General features: G+C 39.6%; 1 protein-coding gene across 1 annotated transcript; it reads right to left on the reverse strand.

Annotated features, from left to right (window-relative positions):
• Positions 1-8,383: 8,383 nt before the first annotated feature.
• Positions 8,384-19,309, reverse strand: LOC132076182 (pancreatic lipase-related protein 2-like). Its single transcript, XM_059477126.1, has 10 exons — positions 19,167-19,309; positions 18,167-18,301; positions 17,566-17,674; positions 16,711-16,830; positions 16,489-16,611; positions 14,150-14,265; positions 13,088-13,217; positions 12,363-12,474; positions 11,173-11,337; positions 8,384-9,844 (listed from the first exon to the last, which is right to left on the reverse strand). The coding sequence occupies exons 2-10, from the start codon at positions 18,296-18,298 to the stop codon at positions 9,781-9,783; spliced, it is 1,071 nt and encodes a 356-aa protein (XP_059333109.1). The 5' UTR covers positions 18,299-18,301; positions 19,167-19,309; the 3' UTR covers positions 8,384-9,780.
• Positions 19,310-20,763: the final 1,454 nt, after the last annotated feature.

A 20,763-nucleotide genomic window follows, 5' to 3' on the forward strand; every position in this document is an offset into this window, starting at 1 on the left:
CACTTACATGAATTCATGACAAACTCACTGACAGTCTTAGAAGATCAACATTTTAAGCCACATGATACTTGGATTGTAGGAAGATCTCTGCCACTTGATATTTTGATTAAGTAAAATTATATACACGCAACAATACAACAGTTAAGTAGATTAAAATTAAACGCATGGATTAAGTAGATTAAAAATTGAGTAATTATTGCATTTCAGGCTTTAGTTGGAAGAACTAGAAGGCAGCTCCTGGGTTTACAAATACAGTTTTTGCTGCTGTGAACCATCATGTCATATAACTTATCATATGTCATATCATTATCATATCATATATCAGAGCTTACCATGATCAAGGTGTGATTTTGGTTCTTTAGCTTTTTAGCTTCAGGGGTTTTTTTACTCACTGCTCAGGCTGGATCATCGCTGCCAAAGGTTTCAGAGCAATCATTTTCTGGCATTACACTGAATTCCAGCTTTCAGCACTGATGTTACTGGATATGAGCTCAGACTGAAACAATGCTGACATGTAGGCTAAAGTGTAGTAAAAATGTACAGTTTTTGGATGTAGGATTGTTTTAGGAGTTTGGGGAATTAAATGCTGTCACTCTGCGTATCATGTTTGCAGATCTCAGGCGAACATTTGAGGAAGCTCTAGCTCAAAAGACCTTTGAAGCCTTGCTTGTGTTAGCAGTGACTTTTGAAGCGCCAAGGAACTTGTTATTCTTTGTTTCCACACATAAAACTGGGAGAGTACTACTTTCCAATTTTCAGGTCTGCTTTATCTCCTTCAATACTGAAGTTTAAGTTCTCTGCCTCCTTTCAGGTCCTTTTGATGTGTGGCGGGTTTTTTTTTTTCAATTTTTTTCTTGCCTTACCACTGCAACCACACTTCCTATATTCCCTGCACTGGCACCGTCCTTAAGCAGAGAAAATCTTTGCAGTTCTGTCTTTTCTGTTTTATTTCTTTCTTATTTTTCAGCAGTTTGGCTTAGCGTTCAGTTAAAATTGTAAATCAATACAAAGGAGGAGAAACCATCCAGAGTTTAACATATAAGCTTTGGATATAGGAGTTGTCGGTTAAATTTTTATTCTCCCAGAAAATTCTTGCAAGGCTTTGAGTGTGAGGCATTTAGAGAACTACTTGCACACCCAAGTATTGAACATTATTTTAAATGGTAAAAGAAAGAAAATAAAAAAAAAATTACAATAGTATCTTTAGGCCTCATAATGGGGATCATGTACATATTTATCCTTTATTATATATGTGAATACCTGAATGTACAGTATGATTTTTTTAGCTGTTGAAAGTAATTTTGTTGTTCAGCCCACTCTATACAGGCACAGAAACAATACAATTTTTCCAAGGCACATCCCACAGTCAGTGGCTCAGGCACTCTGCTTGAGCAGACTATCAAATAACTATTAAATACTCAAAACTGGTGTGCAGAGTACTAAGGAAAATGCTGGTGGTATGGTGTGATAACTCAGGTAGCAGAGTAATTGGCATAATTGTTAAAGACTGAATTTCCTCTCCAGCTCCTCCCCATGGACCCAATGCAGGGTTCTGGATGAAGGTTCTGAAACTGTTTCAGTACAAATGAGCAAAAACAAGTAAAAATCATCTTGGCATTGGTCAGCCTCCCTTCCTGCTTGCTCACCAGCTTTTAGGTACAGTGAAGTTCTGCAGGATACTGGCCTTAATTGCACCCACAAATTTAATACTAGAGAAATCAATTTTGTAGCAGAGCAAAGATGTGCAGAACCTTTTGCAAATTTTCTTCCTCCAAAGCACCCAATACAAAGTAATAACCATGGCAAGGCAGGGCTCACACACATTGTCTGCTCTGGGTAGGAGATTTTTCTGAGTGCCAATTGACCTCTTAAACTGAATCTGAAACCGTGGACTGGGACATTGACCTGAATGACTCAGAATAGTGATGCAAATTATTTTCTTGAGGCATTTAATGCGGGAAGAGCTCCAATAAAAGGTTAGGTAGGTAAGTTGGAGGGTGCAGTAAGATTTAAGTTGTTTAGGTCGGTTGCTTAGAACTGGTGAACAACTTAGGAAATTGTAGAATAACAGTGAAGAAAACATATTTAATAACAAGTCTGGCTCCCTACTGTGCAGTATTTGCTCAGATTTCCTAAATAATAGGGTTCTCACCTTGACCCTACATGGTATTCATACATTCAAGTTTACAGAGGCAATTATGCTAATTTAATCTAACTACAAGCATCATAAAAAACCCAAAACAAACCAACAACACAAGTGATTCAGTTTGGGGAAGTGGCTGTGCCAATTCTGAGCAGCCAGGGAGCCTTCAGCTACCACTGGCCATTTGTCTGTCCTGCCAGGGCGATCTCTACTGTCCATCTCCATGATCAGGCTGCTTTTAAACTCAGTCAGCTCCAAGACCGACACTGTTGTCCTTCTGTTGTCCATTTTTGAAGTGCAGAATAACCCTTGTCAATTACTAGTTCAAGTTCCCATGTGTGCACAATAGTCTACCAAAAAAATTCTCATTTTTCACATTCTAGAATTCTTCCCCATTTCTATTCTCCCTTTAAATTTTCAGTGGTCCTAATAATGCTTAAATATGTAGCCTGTTTTATCCTCCTTTTTAATTTCTGTTGTTAATTGTGTTTTGATTCAGTTTCCCTTAAAAATGAAAGAAGCCCAGCCACCATCTGCAAATACTGTCATTTTGCTCTTCCTTTAAAAACAGGGATATATTGAGTCTCAGATTACCTTAGCCCCACTGAACCCACCCTGTTTTCCTAGCTGCACTGCATTGTCACAGCCCAGCAATTCTCATCCCCTACTGGGATTTCCTGGAATTGAAAAGTTTTAACCCTCCTAGCTGCTGCCCAGGCCCCTGTCTGAGTGCCGCTGTTTGCTTTTTGCATGTTCACCGAGTCCACACCACTCAGCCTGGCTCTTTTTAAAATAAGGAATCCTTGAAATCCCGACCTAGAGCTTGTACAGACGCTCATCCCCAAAGCCCAGGGATTTTTCAGCACTTACCACGGTGAATGCAGGAGGGGTTGGTGCTCTGCAGGCTCTGCTCAGCTCCCTGTCAAATCCTGGTGGCTGCTGGCCTTTTTCACTCGGAATCGGTGCCACGACAGGAGGTGCAGGCCTGCCCACACGGTGTCTAATTACAGGTTTGGGGTGGGTGAGTGAGAGCCTTGTAAGAGTGATCCCCTCAGTGCTGCCTATAACAGATGTTGCCTTTTCTTGTCTCTCCTTGTGTGTAATTCAGCAAGATTTTCCCCTCCTGAAGTTTTGTTAGTTTGAGGAAAAGCAGAACGAGGCTGTTTGAGGCCCCTCAGAGGGGTTGTTGTGTGTGACACTGATCCACCATGGAATTCTCTCCTGAGTTACCTGGTTATTGAGAGCTGGTGCTGCAGGTAATGACTGACCCTGCACTGCTGGGCAGGTCAGAGCAGGAGCTTTATTTCCTTCCTCTGGGTCCCCCCCAGCAGCCACCAGCTGTGTTTTTGTTATCTGCCTGGTGGACAGGCCTTGTCGAAGCAAACCCTTGTACATTTTCATACAATCAAACCTCTTTCTATATTTTTTACATTTATTTATTGTAATCAAGGGAAGACTAGCTTCTTTTAAAAGAAAAAAATAGGAAAAATAGTCTTAGAACTTAGGGGCAATATAAGTGTCTCAGTTTTTACTAGTGAAGTTCCTCTAGTTCTGTGTACCCACTACCATTTTGTCCTCTTAGGCCATGTGGGATTTACACTTTAGGTGTCTCTGTACCAAGTTCTCTTTTCAGCTAGCATGCTCTGGATATAACTGGTGTAAACTGACATTATTGTGATCCACCTAGATCAGAGAAACCACAAGCACTTTCATTCAGAGTCATTCCAGGAGAAGGATAGGGTGATGATAATCATGCCATTCATCTTTTCATGCCTTGTCCATCATATAAATCCCAGATTCTCCTCTGTGCTCTGCAGACTGTGAGTCACAGCCATGTCAGAGCCCAGTTCTTTCAGTTCCTGAGCCAGGCCTCAGGTCCCCACAGTGCTGTCTGCAGGATGAGTGCTGCCATCATCACCTGGCTAGGAAGGACTGTCACCCTCCACCAGGGAGTGGTGCAAGTGCCTGAGGGCAGGAAGCAGCTTGGGCTGGGTCTGTGGTTCACATAAGGAGCCAATTTGTGGTCCTGAGAAATGTGCATTGCCTGAAAGAAGATATTTCAGAAATTACACCAAAGAAAAAAAGTGTTTCTCCATATCCTGAATTGTATGTAAGGCAATCAGCCTGCCAGACATTGGAAAAACTGAGTCAGGAGTGTCTGTCAGTCCCTGTGGCACAGGGCACCCACAGGAGGGTTTGGGTCTGGCTCTGGGTCTTGGTAGAGTGGAGAAAGGCAGTGCCATATATGAAAATAATCATTAGAAGGAACTCTGAGAGGAATGTGGAGGGACCACTGGCCAGTAAGGGACTGCATCTCATATTTAATTTCTGCTTACACTGACAGTGTGTGTGTAATTTCAGATGAGACAGAAGAGATCCAGCTAATAAGAAATTCTTGATGCTTGAGTCTACCTTCACTGACTGGAAGATGGAGAATGGCAGCAGTTATGGGACACATTAATTGTTGTGCTCAGAACAATGCAGCTCATTCGATAGGTCTGAGATAGTGAGTTTGGGGAGCCCAGGAGAAGAGATAAGGAATGTCATGTGCCCTCGTGTGCCTCTTGTCAAAACTCAGGCATGAAACTCAAATGCAAAGCAGCCACTGAAACTGGTGCCTGTGTTCATGAGGAGACACCTTCAGAATCTGATGGACATCTTTGTGTGGTGATCAGACCCCTCTGAAACATTTTTTAGGGGACCAGGACTTCTGGATATGCTCAAATATTTTGCTGTTATTTCCACAGAGTCAGTCTTTGTGTGTGAGTGCTGAAACAGTGCCACTGAGTTTCACTGTCTGTGTGTTTCAGAGAGTATCTGAATCACACTGGTGTGATTAAATTAATGTAGGCTACAACAAATCAGAATTAATAGCAAAAGTAATTTCTAACCCATATTGTAGGCTTTTGAGGTGTAGCTCCTTTTAGGAGTGGTAATTTTTTTCTGGGCCTGTTTTTATGTCTTAAAACAGATTTTAGTAGGCAGGAAGAAAAGTCTGGCTTTTGCAGCTGCCTCTGACAATGGGCAAGTGAACACATCCAGTGGTTTTATAAATACCAGCTTGAGAATTATCAAGGACATAAATCCTTTTTGGTAGCAGTGGCATTCACATGGGTAGGTAAAAGAGAATCAAAACACTCACTGAGAATCATGTTCTCTAAAGGAATCTCAGATACTGTGCTTCAAGTGCAGCAATATATAAATTACCATGGCTTTCATAGAAGGGTAAGTATATAAAACTGTGAAAGCAACTTTTTTTTGCTCTCATTTCAATTTTAGGTTGAAGATGGTTAATGAATTTCTTAGCTTGGATGGAGGTCATCTGGGAGCAGATTTGTGTATTCAATCCTCTAGAGAATTGCTAATATGTGTAAAAAAAGACCACTCAGCTCATTGGAGAATCTTACCTGCAGTATTTGAGTGGCAGAGCCAAGAATAAGAGATGTGCTTCATATTTCTATTGTTTAACTCCAGTGTTTTCTTTCTGGTCAAGTGAAAATCAAATTTTAAATTGAATTGAGACAAACTCAATTTACCTTAGTGTATCCTTTCCAGTATCACACAGCAGCAAATAAAAGAATGTTTTGGAACTTATAAATATTTATGATTTTCCATAATACATGCTGGCTGTTAATTAAATCACTCAAAGCAAGCAAAGCTAATATTAACTATTGGTTTTGTGAGCTGGAGATTTATGGAGTGTAGTATTTGAAGCAAATAGCACTAGAAAAGGGAGTTTTAGAGGCAGATGATGAAAGTGACCCAAGGCAGAGAGGAGTCCTTAGGGACAGCCAGATTTTCTTCACAAGTAATGGGCAGAATTAAAGGGAAGAGGGTGAAGTTCATTATTCTGAATGCTGTATCTCCTATTAATGCTAGAGTATTGAACTTATCTGAACAAATCAGGTGAGATAAAGGGAATAACTATAGATTTGCCTTGGAAATTGAGAGGCAGATGCAATTCTTGAATATGCATTTTGATAGAAGCATGGCTCTGAGCAGCTCACCTACAGCCCAGTGGCTCAGAACAAAGCTAATCCTCTGAACATCCACTCTTGGCCCCAAGCTTTCCTAGTGTCACAAAAAAAGGAAAAATCTCTGGGATGACTGTATTATATGCACTGCCAGCCTGTATTTGCACATATTGCTTGTGCTTCCTGTGTTGCAAGACCCTTGTGGCAGCTGGGAGAGGTTTGTGCTCCTCACACAGCCCCGTGGGTGTGCTCTGTTTGTGCAAGGGCTGGTGATGAGCCATGTTCTTTCTGGAAGTTTTTATATCCTTGATATTTGAAGATAAAGATTATTGGCTCTGTTTTGTGCTGGAAATATGCCACAGGAATAGATTTGGGCGTGCTAGCAACTTCTGCTCCCTGATTACTGGAAACAGAGCAACTTAAAGCAGCTTGGAGGCTACTTGAAATTACAAAGTCCCTGATACTGTGTAATGGCAAAAGGACAATGGGAAAGCCCCAAGTTTTGTAGAGACTCCACCAGATAGACTTACTGATAGGTCAGAGATAGGTCAGTTGTTTTGTGGCAACTCCAACTCCACTCAGTTTTGGTTAGGGAAGAATAACTCAAATAAACATTGGGCACGTGCAAAGGTTTTTGGTTTTGCTTCTGTCCCAGCAGCCTATCAAACAACTGTGAGACCCAGGGGCTTCACAAAGTACCCTGACTGCATTAAAGTCTCAGAAAAAATACCTTCCAAAGGTTTTTTTTTTTTTTTCGATCTTCTGTATAACAGACAGGTATTTGAGGACTGGAACATGTAGGAAAAAAAAACCAAAACAAAGATGAAAGACCAGAAGACCATGGAAGGCTTATTCCTGCAAAATTCTGGTTATTTTGCAAGGATTTTATCAATTTATTGTAGTGGATTACAGTAGCATGAAAAAAATCTGAAAAGTCACAGATTAAGATAGGATCAAAAGTAGGAAAAGATAAACTGCCCAATCTGAATGCTGAGGTCTCTGTCTATTATTCCTATTTAGTTAATTTCTATTATTGTTGTTATTTTAGTTCTGGACTCACAAACATTTGGGAGGGTCATTTTGATAGGCTGTGATTTTGGAAAGAAGAGAAACTGCTGTGCTATGCAGTAGAGTATTTTATTTTTGTTATCAGAGAATTCTGACAAAAATGGTCCTTGTTGTCTCTTCAGCACACCTGCACATATGCCTTTATGACAAATGTGTTTTCTTTTCTTTCAAAATTGTTTTTCTGTCACATATAAATGACATAAAGATAATGTAAGTGGACCAGATAGTTGATATTTTGGATTGCTAACTGTTGCTGTCCCTTTTTCTAGAAAAGGCTTAAGAGGTTTTTTTGTGTAGTTGTTTTTTGTTACCCCATTGTCCAAAAAGTGCCATGAGACAGCAAAGTGTCTGGGGCTGAAAGCTTCATAATGGCTTTCTTATAAATTTACCTTTGGCATAATTTTTGTAGTAAACACACGTTTAAGGAGTACAAAATTAAATTTGTATTGTAATTCTGAAGCATTTATAATTTGTCAAAATATTTAAATGATGTAAAAGACAGAATGCAAATCATAGTATGTCCTTTGAATCCCTGGAGAAATGAGGCATGTTTGATTTTAAAAAGCACTACCTTTCCACATGACATATGCAGTGGTGTGTCTCGCTTGACATTTTAAAGATTCAATTTAAATTGTTCTGAAAAGATGGCTTACCTTATTTTAAAGATATGAAAGAATTGCCTATCCAGAGCTTTGTCAAAGGCAGATTTTCTCATGAAATATCAAATCCTTGCATTATTTGGACTGGCACCATTAATATGAAGTGATAATATCCAAAAGTTTCATACTAGGAAGAATTTTAAATTTTGTATACAAGAAACAAGGAGGAAGATTATTTGCCACCAGCAACACACAGGTGCTGTCAGTGTGGGTTTTTTCACCTTTATCTCATGAAAAAAGCCTCTCCTGTTCTGTCTAAAAATATATTAAACAAAGAAGGGCAGTGTTGATGTCTACTACACCAAAGAATAAAAATTAACTCAAGAAATAGCATATGACAAGAATGAAAACAGAACACAAGGGGAAGAAATTAATGCAATGTTCTAGTTTTAGCTGAAAAAGTTGGGTGACAAAATGCATCTTTTTAAGTGGTCTAATCAGCTGTGCCACACTTGTAGCACAAGTCAGCAGCCGAAATGTTCTCACATTTTGTCAGAACACAGTTGAAATCTATAGCTTAAAATTAAACAATATTAAACTTGTATTTTTGAAAGAATATTATTTATTATTCATAAAAACATCAAATTAGTGTTAGAATTGCAAAAGGGGCACAGTCAGGTATGGAGGTAGGAGAGGATGGGCTTTAAAGAAGTCTTGAGTCCAACAGGACTTTGTTTTCTTCCTGTGAGGAGTGATGCCTTACATGGCACTGATCCCACTCCTGTTTGTGCCATAAAACCCAGGGTTTTGTGATCCTGAGGAAAATATTTACATTTATTTTGCTTCAGTTCCTGACTGTAAGAAAGGCAAAAAATAGAGTCTCCTTAATTTGTGCAATTCTGGGGCAGAGAGCCATGCGTGGTTTATGGAGGATGTTCAAGATGTTGTAATTACCAGTTACAGATATTTCCAAACTGTGTAGAAGTACCTGGGGCTTTTTTATATCTCCAGGGGAGCACAGGAGAGGGAAGCCCCTTCTTGCTCAAGAAGAGAATGTTGCCAAGAAGTTTCCTTAAAGGGTACAGAAGGATGAATTTCCTGCTGAGGATGGTTTCTGGTCCCACCCTGCTCGTGGGGAGATGATAAATAAAGGGTACTTTGAGAAAGCAGACACCTGATTTATCAAATATCCTGAGCAAGCTCCTTCAGCAAACTGCACAGGAGGTGACAGGGTTGTGACATCTCAGGAGTATTGCTGCATCACACCTGATCATCAGGCACGTTCAGCCTTGTGTAACACCCCAAAACTTCTGGGGAACCTCACTGGGAGCGTTCTGCAAGAGCTGGCTGCCAGCATGGGACACCACAGAATTGCCCAATGTGATTGATACCCTCAATTTCTGCCCCCAAATGATAAACCTCGCATCAGAGGCAGAAATCTGTTGCGTGTGCCTCAGACAGCAGCCGGTAATTAAAAAATGAAAGAATTTTTGTGGGTAGCCTGTGTTGAAACAAAGGAACTTTAGCTTATTTTGGCTGATGCTGATAACTCTTAGTGGTCTGGTTTTGCTGACCAGTACAATCAAAGTGCTGACAAATTTGGAGTGGCAATGCTAATCCAAATGATGTAGCTCAAGTCTGATTTCAGCATTTTCACAAAGGCAAAGTAGAGGTGGAAAATTCAGTTTCACTGGCAAAGAGAAAATAGTTTCTTATTGAAAGCTGCCAGAAAATTCAAGTTCCTCAGTAGTACAGTACAGTTTTGATAAGGAGATGCCTGATTCAGGTATAGAAAAGAGTCCAGCTGATTATTAGTAACATACGTGTTTTCACAGGAATGTAGCTGCCCTGCATGGAGAAAAGGTGTCAGCACTAACTTGGAAATTGAGCTTTTATGGAGGGCTGGACTCAAGGTCTGTTGAAGGAGCCTCGTTAACCCTTTGTTGTTGCCTGCAGGGTCCTCTTGCAGCTGGTGAGGGTTGGGCATTCCTGGCCCTCAGCAAAGAGCCAGGGCTTGCCACATGCTGGGCTGCACAGTCCCACACCCACAGAACACTGACCTGGGAAGGCGAGAGAGTTTAAGGAAATACTTGTCAGTAAAATGGGACATTTTCAAGGCAGCTAGCCAAGATAATCAATATAAACCCTGATTTTATTTCATGTTAGGCCAAAGAATAAGTTTCAGTAGACTGAGGACAAAGAGTATGTTATCTTCTTTTTTTTTAATTGACTAATTATTAACTTTTAGGATGTGTTTGCCTTTTTGGTCAGGCTCCCTTAGCATCAGGAACAGGAGGGTGCTTTTGAAGGGAATTGCTCCCTCCATTTCTCCCACTTACCACACTTTGGTTTACACGGCAGAGTGGGATGTGTTGGAACCCTGGATGCTGAGAATTTTAGACTTTCTGTGCTGACAGGCACTGACTCCCAAAAGAACACTGCATTTGACCTGAGGCCATGGAGAAGCTTCCAAAATGGAATGACAGAACTGGGATTGTGGGTGTGGAGTTTGAATAGAAGTGTGTGATATCACATGGAGGAAAACTTAGAGTTTAAGGTTTTAGAATATGGTAATATATGTAAAGCAAGATGGAGGTTTTAGGGTGGAGGCTGGTCCTTCTTTTTCTTTCTTCTTATTCTTTATCTTCTTCTTCTTTCTTCTTTCTTCTTCTTCTTCTTTCTTCTTTCTTCTTCTTTCTTCTTCTTCCTTCTTTTTTCTTCTTCTTCTTCTTCTTTCTTCTTCTTCTTCCTTCTTTCTTCTTCTTCTTCTTCTTCTTCTTCTTCTTTCTTCTTCTTCTTCCTTCTTCTTCTTCTCCTTCTTCTCCATGGATTTGGGTGGTTTTGTGTAATTGGATGGAAAAGTTTGCATTGTGGGCCATGGGTGATTGGTTATTGATTAAAAATAATTTAGGTGTAATTTCTTAATTGGACAGTTTATCCTTAAAATACCTTGTAGGGAGAGCTACACTGCCATTTTTTACCTTGTTAAAGTACTGTAGAAGTCACAGCTTGTGAGACTGTAACATAGATGAGAACGTATAAACATCTAAATCCAAACAAGAAATCCCATCTAGTGATTTAATCCTGACCTTGGCAGAAAAGGGGCAAAGAATCCATTAAGGTGAATGCATAAAGTGCATTAATTTTGGTTACAACTAAACAAGAGTTATGTTCCAAAAGTGTATCTAAAGTCCTGCAGATGGCAGTGGCAGCCAGGCCCGTTGGCTCAGGCTGGAGTCAGCATGAAGCACCTGCCCAGGCAGGTACAGGGCTGAACCCTGCAGAGCTGTTTCTGTGTGCTGGGCTATGTGCCATGGAGAGCCGGGCACATGAAAATGCAATTTAAGAGAAAAACTTCTACCTTTACATCATTAGATTATGTACTTACATATTCCCGTTTTCCCCAGATATTATTCTGACTTCTTCAGCTCCCATGCAGCCTCTGTCTGCATGACCCAGTTGCTTTTTCCAGAGGAACTCAACTTTTGAAATGTTCCCAGAAATTTCTGTATCAATGTAGTTCAAGTATGTGTTGCCTGGTTTGAAAGTTCCCCTGCCAAAAGAAAAGCACAGAAGTGATGCTCAATGTTCTACACAAATGAGGGGGAAAAGAAAATTTGACTATAGGGAATAAGGGAGATGAGCTGAGGGGTACCATGGGAGTTGGGGCTTTGAATGCTACTGCTGGAAAATTATGAGTTTTTTTAATAGTTTTGCTGAAATTCCTGTGCCTTTCAGGATGAAAACACTTATCATTTAGCACAGCCTTTGTCAGTATCACTGTGATTTATTCTATACATTGCTTTTGAAAAATAAGATCTATCTTCAAATAAATCCAAGTCAAAAACTTCTCTCAGTGTTTCTGGTTGCTCTCAACCATGAAGGAAATTGAAAATTATAGTTTACATTTGTGCCTTCTGTGCTATCTCTGTTCACTCTAACAAAACACAAATTGCAATGTGATATTAACATTGAAATTATCTGTGAGTTTATTGCTGCAGTGGTGTATTTATAAGCAAAGGTACTCCTGGTACAGACCAGTAATGAGGCTGTGTTCAAACACAGAGGAGGTTGGTTTTGTAATATTGAAGCTGGGTTGCTGACCAGCATCTGTTTATTGGGATTTAAATTCCCATTTACTGGAAAAGGCCAGGCTGAGTGGACAGGAATCCCATATTCCAGCACAATTCATGGGTGAGCTGCAACTTTCTAATTCACATATCCCCCAGAGGAGGGGATAATTGGATGACTGTAGATCTCTGAGCTCTTTGTATTCTCAGAGATCACCAAATCATGTTTGAGTCCCGCAGCAGCCACAGAGCTCTTGCCCACTTTGCTGGGCTAACATCAACCTCAGAAAACAAAAGAAAATACACAAAGCAAGAGGGACCAGCAATCAGATTTTTACCACAGTCTGCAGCACAGGGAAATTCCATCATTTATCAGGTACAAGTCTGTAATTTACAGTGTAAATCACAGACCACACAGAACAAGGTGACACGTGTAAGAAAAGCTGTGTGTACATTCCATGTGCTAACAGGGTTAGAGCCACGTCTCCAACAGCCACATTAAACTTACTTGTCAATGGTATATTTTTTTCTGGAGCCATTAGTTCCAGTCAAGGCTACATCTATATTTCCCTTCATGGTTTCTGTTGCACATACTTTGACGTGTATCTCTTTTCGCCAGCCTTGGGAAGCAAAATCAAATGGATTACAGTTGTAAGGAGATTTCTTTCCTAAGGGTTAAATTTCTTATATGTTTCAGTGTCTCTAAGAGAGAGAAAAGGATTGCACAAACATGCTTATGAGCAAAAAACACCTCTGACAAATTGAAGTTCATTTATTAATTTTCCTACTTCCCCAGTCCTGTGGCTGTTTCTACATTAATCACAACTAAAACTGTATTTCTTATTGCTCCCTGCCATTTTGACATGATGAGCTTGGCAAAAATATCATTAAATGCTCCAGTTTTATAAATTTTGCCAATAAAAACAATGCAGCATTTTAAAATTTGAAATTATGCACTTCCAGCATAAAATTCCTCCCAATTGCAGCTTTATAGAATTTTTGAGTCATCACGTAATAACCAAGTTTAACCCAAAGGTGAGCATCATTTGATCTGTTTTTACAATTATCTCAGCTTTCCAAAATAATGCTGGTATTGCATGTTCCTAACACCTAAAATTCTGGATGTTTTATTGAGTGCAACTCATAAACTGCAGCAGCTCTGCAGAAGTGTAAGGTCCTTTTACACACATAATTCATTGCCATTTTAGAATAAACCACAAAATGAGCACTTACGAGCATATGGAGGGGAGGGCCCGGTGTTTAAATAAACCTTTTGCTCTTCTTTTTCGGTTTTATGTAAAAACTTATCAGCATAATGACCCATCAGTGGGCATCCTTCTTTTGGACATGGAAAGCACTCTCCCTGGGGGGAAAATAAAAATGTGTGTTATAAGACATCATCTATTTAAATCTCACTTCTTAAATTTTAGGAAATATAATATAATATATAGGAAATATAATTTTAGGATATTTCAGCTTTTTCCCAGTTTGTTTGTTTGTTTGGGTTTTTTGTAGGTCTTTATTCTCAGTTCAGATCGTATCTTCAATATTTATTACTGTGGTTTGAAAAGGAGTTGAGGTGGTCAGTCATCTTATTTCATCTTGTTGAAAATAATGAGAGAAACAGGTTGGACATCTGGCCTAATTCCTTGCAGGGACCATAAGTAAATACCACAAAAAGTGTTGTGCCTTGCTACCTGATCTGTAAAATCCAGGTAATATATTCATTTTTCATAGGGTCCACTGGGAGGTTTTCTGCTGGTTATAGGATGGAAAACCACATTTCCAAGTGTTGCTGGCTGAATATCTCACTCATACGGAAAAAAATATTTATGTTTAGGAATACTGGAATTTAGGAAGGTTGGGCTTTCCATTTGGGATTGGTTCTGTCAGCTCTTTATCCTTTATTCCCATGCAGAGCCTTAATGAATTTAATCTACCTAGACAGATCAGACAATCAGATCAAGACATTGACATCCCTTAAAAGAAGGTAAAACAAGATAAGCATGAAAGCAGATTCATTGCAGTGGGAAAAAACAGCTCTGCTGTGTTTAGGCAGTTCAGTTTTGATATGTGGGAGGTTCTGTTCAAACTGGTATTTGTGGACCTTTGGCTATTTGTGTATTTGATGGAAAAAAGGCAAAATCATCATCACTTCTTTATTGTGAAATTGCTTGGGTTTGGGTATGATCTGGTTCTGAATGTCCCCTGTTCCCATATCCTATAGAAGTTGTTCCAGGAATTATTAAAAGAAATAATTAGATAAATCCAGATAAATCCAGACCTGGCGCTTACCAACACAAACTCTTGGTATGTGTCACACTGGTACCCAACAAATCCATTTGGAGTGATGATGCTCTCAGCATAATACCTGAGACTTCTTTTGTGTCCACATCCAAAAGATCTGTATGCTGGGGAAAAAAACAAACCAACAAAAACCCCAACAGGTAAAAAGTGATTAAAGCAATACACTAACATAAAGTCCATGCCAAAGAAACATTTTGGGGTCTCTTTTCCTCAAAAGCACTTGCACATATAGTGATGTCTCAGGTAAAAGAAGTAGCAATGATTAAAATATATTTACATTGGGAATTATTTGGTTTTCTAATAAGACAGTGTACTTATGCCTAAATATATTATTTTCTGTTGGAAAGAGGTAGTTTTTAACAGAGGTGGAGATGCACAAGGTGAAACAAGAAATATTTGGGAGTGTTCCTCTTTGATATTTCAAAGACTGGAATATTTCATAGCTACAGTTTTTGTAAAGCATACAGTAGTTACAGTGAAGTAGTTTCCCTTTTCTTACAGTTATCACAACATGCTATTCTGTAAAATCACAGTTTCCACTAATTTCTAGAATTAAAGGTAATTTTAGCAATTATTATAAATTCAGTGGCTTTTTGGTTTTTTTAAGCACTAGAAAATGTGCAGTCATTTGATAGCAATTCTGTGAAATCCTCTGAAAAGCAGGATATTTGGCAGCGTGTCCTTGATTTTTGTCAGAACTCTTAGAAACAAGTACTTTTCCCCATCAGACTGAAATTTATAAGCAGCCAGTAAGGAAAGAAGGAAGTGCTATTTGGGCTGTATTTACACATCCCTTATAGCAAATGTTGTCTTCCTTGATTCCGAGGTCTCTCCTATATCAAAAATCCATATACTACAGTTAGGTTGTTTGTATAAAAATGGGTTTTATTCCACTTCAGCATGTGGTGGGGGCTCACCAAAGCACAGGGGCAAGTCTGGGAGGCACTGAAGTGGTTGCAGACTAGCAGAGGTTGTAGTGAAATCAAAATTTCCCCCAACTGCAATGTTTATGCATCTTAAAGATAGACCAGCTGGCGCTGACCAGTTGACACATTGTTCCTTCCATAAGAAAAGAAAAGAAACCTCACACTAAAATCTCTTTGAAAAGTCCTTGTTGTCTGTTTTTCTTGGAAATAATCTGCATCATCAAGGCTTCCTGAGTATGTTTTCTTAGTAGCTCCTTCTTTAATTCAGAAGGGTTTGTGCTTTTAAACCCTCAGCTCTTACAGCTGGCTCAATTTATGTTAGTGGCAAATTCACTTAACACCTATAGTCTTTCCACTGCATCAAAAACTGAAGGGAAAAAGTCACTAAATATTATTTCTAAAGCACTTCATGCATAAAAACACTACATAAATGTAAACATTAGCAAACAATAGAGAGGTTACCAAACAAAGTAAGGTTTAGCCAAGAAGAGGGAGTTAAGGCTGTCTCTATTTTTTAAGAGCTCCTTGAACAACCAACGCCATCTGCTCGTGTTCAATGAAGTTGGGTTTCTCCTTCATGACAAAACATTGCAAAGAGCCTTTTGAAATGTCTCTGGAAAAATATTGGATTTTTTTATTTAAATGCAGACATTTTTATGCATTCCAGTTGGAAAGTGTTTTTGTTGCAAGTGACTTTGAGCACAGCCAGATTTCAGTTCTCTTTGTTACTAAGTTCTCAACCAGTTCTAAGGGACAGCATTTTTGAAAGCAAATTATTTAACTAGTGGTAGGGATTTCAAACCATTTAGCTGTGAATAACAGATGTTCTCATTTCTGTAGGTTAGGATCAGAAGACAGGATTTTGTGGATCTATTGTACTGGATCCCAGGGTAATTCTGATTAATGGTCCAACTCTCTTTGAAGAACTACTAATGGAGCAGTCATTTTATCATCTTTTATTTTTCTGACCTTGGACTGTTCTCTTTGAAGAGACTAAAGCTTGATGGCATGCATGAATCCCAGTATTATTGGGAGTAATATCTTCTTAGGAAGAAGGAGAGCTCAGATTTTAAAATACTCATTTTTGGATTATCCATGGATGAAATTTTACCAGTCCTTCATATGAAGAATTCCCACTGAGTTCAGCCTGTCAGCACAGTGGCAGGCTCTTAGAGAGCTTGTGATGCACAATTTTGCATGTTTTAACTGAAGTTTTCATCTAGAATTTGCCTTGTTTAGTGTAAAAGAAAATTGGAGGGTATTTCAGAGGCAGCTTTAAATGTTCCATTTTTGAGCATTGTATCCCTATCCCAAATATGAAGTATATAAAGGTCTTACCTTATCCTAGCCTTTGTTTCTTCCTGTAACTTATAATGAGGTATTACTTTAACATGTATTTACCTCTCATCAGGTCATTGATATCCCGAGTTGCAGGAGGCACGCGAAGCTGCTTGCATCCTGGCATCTTCTTCCCACCATTTGGGTAAAAATCCAGGTGGCCACAAGTCTGAAGAATCCCTGGAGCTGAAATGCACAATGGATCCTGGCAGATCAGTCCCAGGTGTTCTGTAGCCAACCTGTGTGCCAATGGCATCCTTTCAATGAAAACTTACCAAAACTTACCAAAGTCAAAGAAAAGATGACCAGCATGAGTGTGAATTATATCAACAAATTTTGCATCTGAAGGATCCAGCCTAACCATTGTGGGGGTGTACTGGAAAAGGGGCCCAGCTGGATCCAAACCTAAATGAATGGATATACATCTGATTGAGTAAATAATATTATCTGTATATCACCACACACAGGTCATGTATGCTATATATGTGATTACATTTCTGCCTTTACATTAAAAAATCCATTTTGAGACCCACAGCTAGAAAAACAGGCAGGGTATTAATAGAAAGCTGACTGAAGGCATTGCAGTATAGTAAAATGCTGATGGAAGCTTGGTTTACTTTTGGGAACAATGATATAAGAAGAAATTTGGCTTATTGGGTTTTTTTCCATCATTTTATTGAAAAATATGAAATCTTCATACGTTACTCTGAACATGGTAGATTTATTTATGAACTTTTATTTGGCAAGAAGTCTGTTTTTATTTCCAGAATATTTGTTGAAAATGGTATCCCTTCACTTCAGTGTCAGTGAAGTCTCTTTGGAGATATAAAAAACACAGCTCTGAGCCCAGTTTCCCTGAATTGCTCATGTGGCTGCTCACTGTGTGCATGGCTTAGACATAGCAATGCCTATGCAGAGAAAAGAGCTGACTGGGAGAGAAGGAAAGCAGAAATTAGTGAGATTTTAGAAGAAAGCAAAGTGTGTCTCTGTCATGACTTGTGTGCCACCATGCTGGCTGGACACTTATTTATGACAAAGCAGCACATTGCATTCTGTGTTGTATTTTTATAAAGCAGCAATGATTCTTCAGCTCTCTTGAGTGAAAATATAAAGTTTTATCAGCTGATAAAACTGCAGTACCTGTTATTCTTCCAATGCCAGGCTTCCTCCTGCCTGCCTCCCCTGCAACGTGTGCTCCAAGGCTGTGGCCGATGAAATGGATGTTGGCAGGAGAGTAGCCATACTCCTTCTGTGAAGGTTTATGGAAAGGAGAAAAAAACCAGTGTGGGCATGCAAGTGACACTGCAGCATGTCCCCATGCAGGGCCAGGACATGGCCAGGTCACTGAGAGATGAGTGTTCTGGTGGAAAGTCACAGTTCTGGGTGATGAGATCTCTACCTAAAGAGAAGTAATTTCCCAATCATCCCACCCCTCTTCATTTTCAGGGTGCTCATGGCTATTTACCATCTTATCCTCATACACTAAATCTAGGGGATTTAGTTTTTCATTTCAGATTTTCAAACCTTTTGAACTGCTGAAAATTCATGTTAGTTTTTCAAAGTCAATTATGACACTAAAGCAGGTATTTTCATTTGTGTGGGATTAAAGCCCTTCTATAACATTTGGACCTGCTTTACTGGGTGCTTCTTGTTCTTCCTGGCTCTATTGAATCAAACCTAAAGGTGCCACCCTGAGCACAATGTTTATGTGGACTGTGCACATTCCAGGGATATTTTTTACCTCGAGGAAGTTCACCAGGTACTCCAGCTCGGCCCCCACAATGCGCACGTTGTTGACGGCATCCGTGTACAGACCACTGGAGCCGCCCCTCCAGTCTGTCAGAATGCAGTTCACATCCTCAGAGTGAAACATGAACTGGTGGAGAACAGGAAAAGAACAGAGGAGAAGGGAACAGCCATTAATCACAGCGGTAGCAGGGCATTTGTAAACTGTATTTTGTTATGTTTGTGTGATTGGTGATGACACATCTCCAGTAATTCCTACTGATGCTGAAGATCAACACAAGGAGGCAGAGTGGAACCAGTGATTAGAGGGCACCCACAAGCTTCCTTCAGCTCTTGTTCCGTTCTAGATGCCTTGGTTGGCTCTGAGGTACCAACTTCTCTTAATGACAGTACCCCTGTTACCAAAATAGGTCCAAGCTTTCTTCTTCAAAATTTTTATGCTTGGATCATCTAAAAGAATTCTCAAATTTGTTCTTGTTCAGCCCTGAAGTTCATAGATTATAACCAAAATATTCTATTTAGACATTTCTGCCAACAGAACTTTCTGATTTTGTATTTTATTCTGAAACAATTTCATTTTTGGAATGTGCCAGAGTAGAATGAAACCAATCTGCTGAACAAAGCCTTTTGGTTTTATTAGATCAAATGTGTCACTCAAACTGACACGTTTATTGTGACCTTTTGCTGAGGTGAGAAAACTCACTCTTTTTTTCCCCCCTTTATTATTGGCAAGGAATTGAAAAATCAATTTATTATAGCTTTCCCTGTGGAGGTGAATGCAGCAAAAGTGCATTAAGGAGAAGGCTGAGGTGCGCTGTACTCCTAGCCAGGAACAAGACAGTGGTCATGTGGAACCAGGCTTCATGCTGACTTTTGTGCTCCCTGAATTAACAAGAGAACAGAGGTGCAAATTTTACACGGGAATTTTAAGCCAGATGTGGATATTTAGGCTTTCAAATACAAGCAATATGACTATTAAAAATAGTTGTACCTACCCTGCAGATGCTTGTTATCCAGGGGAGATCTGCTCCAGCAAGGTGGCCGTGGATAATGAAACGAGTTTTCCTGTGCGCTTGGAAATTCGAAGCTTTTATAGTTGAAGGATTTGTAGCTGAAATTTTCTGTGCCAAGAGAACCAAACAACCAGCAAACACAACAAGGATGTGACTGTTCCATCCCACTGTACATTTTGATAAAGGGCAGAGTGCCCCAATGGTTAAGGCATAGTTCTAGACCTTGAAAAGATGGGTCTTACTCCTCATTCCTAAACTGCCTTTCAAGTCTCATTTAATCAATTAATCACTTCAACAAATGCTTCACTTCCTCTGGTTAATTGAATTAATGATACTGGAATCTTCTGCACAATTCTTTGTGATATGCTGGTACAACATGCCCTGTAAGATTTTATCAAACTTGGCAATGGAAATGCAAAGATAGCATCTTCCGAAAGGCATTATGTGGTTGACTTTGAAATTATACCTATTGTTCTTTCTTTTTTCCTTTGAAGATAAGACCTCAATTGCTTCATTTTTATTTGATGGGAAATCCCACCAGGCTTACAAATTGAGAGACTGTAGGTATTTTGGTGTGTATTGAGAAAGAAGACATTATTTTCTTTAAAAGAAGATCTGAGTACTAGCTCTGACATAATTTTTGTTATGATTTTGTTGACTTAAAAGGGGGATGTCATGCACTAATTAGCAGACATCTCACCTTCAGTGAAAGACTGATTTGTCAAAACCCCATAGGCCCTCAGCTGGAGGAATTGGACTTGTTCTGAAGTGACTTAATAAACACCTCCATTGATTGTGACTGCCATTTATATAAAACCCCTTAATTCTGGAGCCTTTTACCTATAATAACTTGTGTTAGAGGGCTGTGATTAATGTATGTTGTAAATATACCTGGCTGTTCAGGGAGCTGAAATGAGGAAAAAGGAAAAAAAGATAGAAGAAAATTATCATGTGTCTAATATACAATTTTAGGTTCTCCCAGGAGTCTTATGAGCAAAATATGTGAGAAAAGAAACTGTCCCTACAATTTATTGAATGTATTGTACACTGTCAGTATTTATAAACAAAGCATTTTCTTACTTGGTATTTCACCATGTTATCTCTGGTGTAGAGAAGGAAATTTGTGTTCACAGCATCTGGAGAGCTGGGCAAGCCTGCCAGTTGTCTCCCTGGGATCCCAGCCCATGGGGGGCTGTCGGAAAAGCATCCAAGCCTTTGGTAGCAAACTTCCCTTCCTGGGGTGCACAAAGAAAGAAATACTCGTGTTTGGGAATGTCACAGGTTCTGCACACGAAGCTGGCAGGAGAGGGTTTACACCAGGAAAGCCCAACAAGCCTGATTTGGATTGGGAGGGCACTTGTGAGCATTTTTCATTAAGGGGCTCAGTTGTGCTTGGGTGTTTGAGGTGAGGACTTGAACTTCAGGAGTGGTTCCTGCTGCAGACAGAGCCTGGAGCTCAGCCTGGTGAGCTCAGGATAAGTTTGGTTCAACATATTGTTAACACAGCCCTTGGAACAAGACAATAAAATCTTGATCCAGGGAAGAAGAAATCAGCTTTTGCTGTCAGCACAGGGTAGTC

Source organism: Ammospiza nelsoni, chromosome 8 (assembly GCF_027579445.1).
Source record: "Ammospiza nelsoni isolate bAmmNel1 chromosome 8, bAmmNel1.pri, whole genome shotgun sequence".
NCBI lineage: Eukaryota > Metazoa > Chordata > Aves > Passeriformes > Passerellidae > Ammospiza > Ammospiza nelsoni.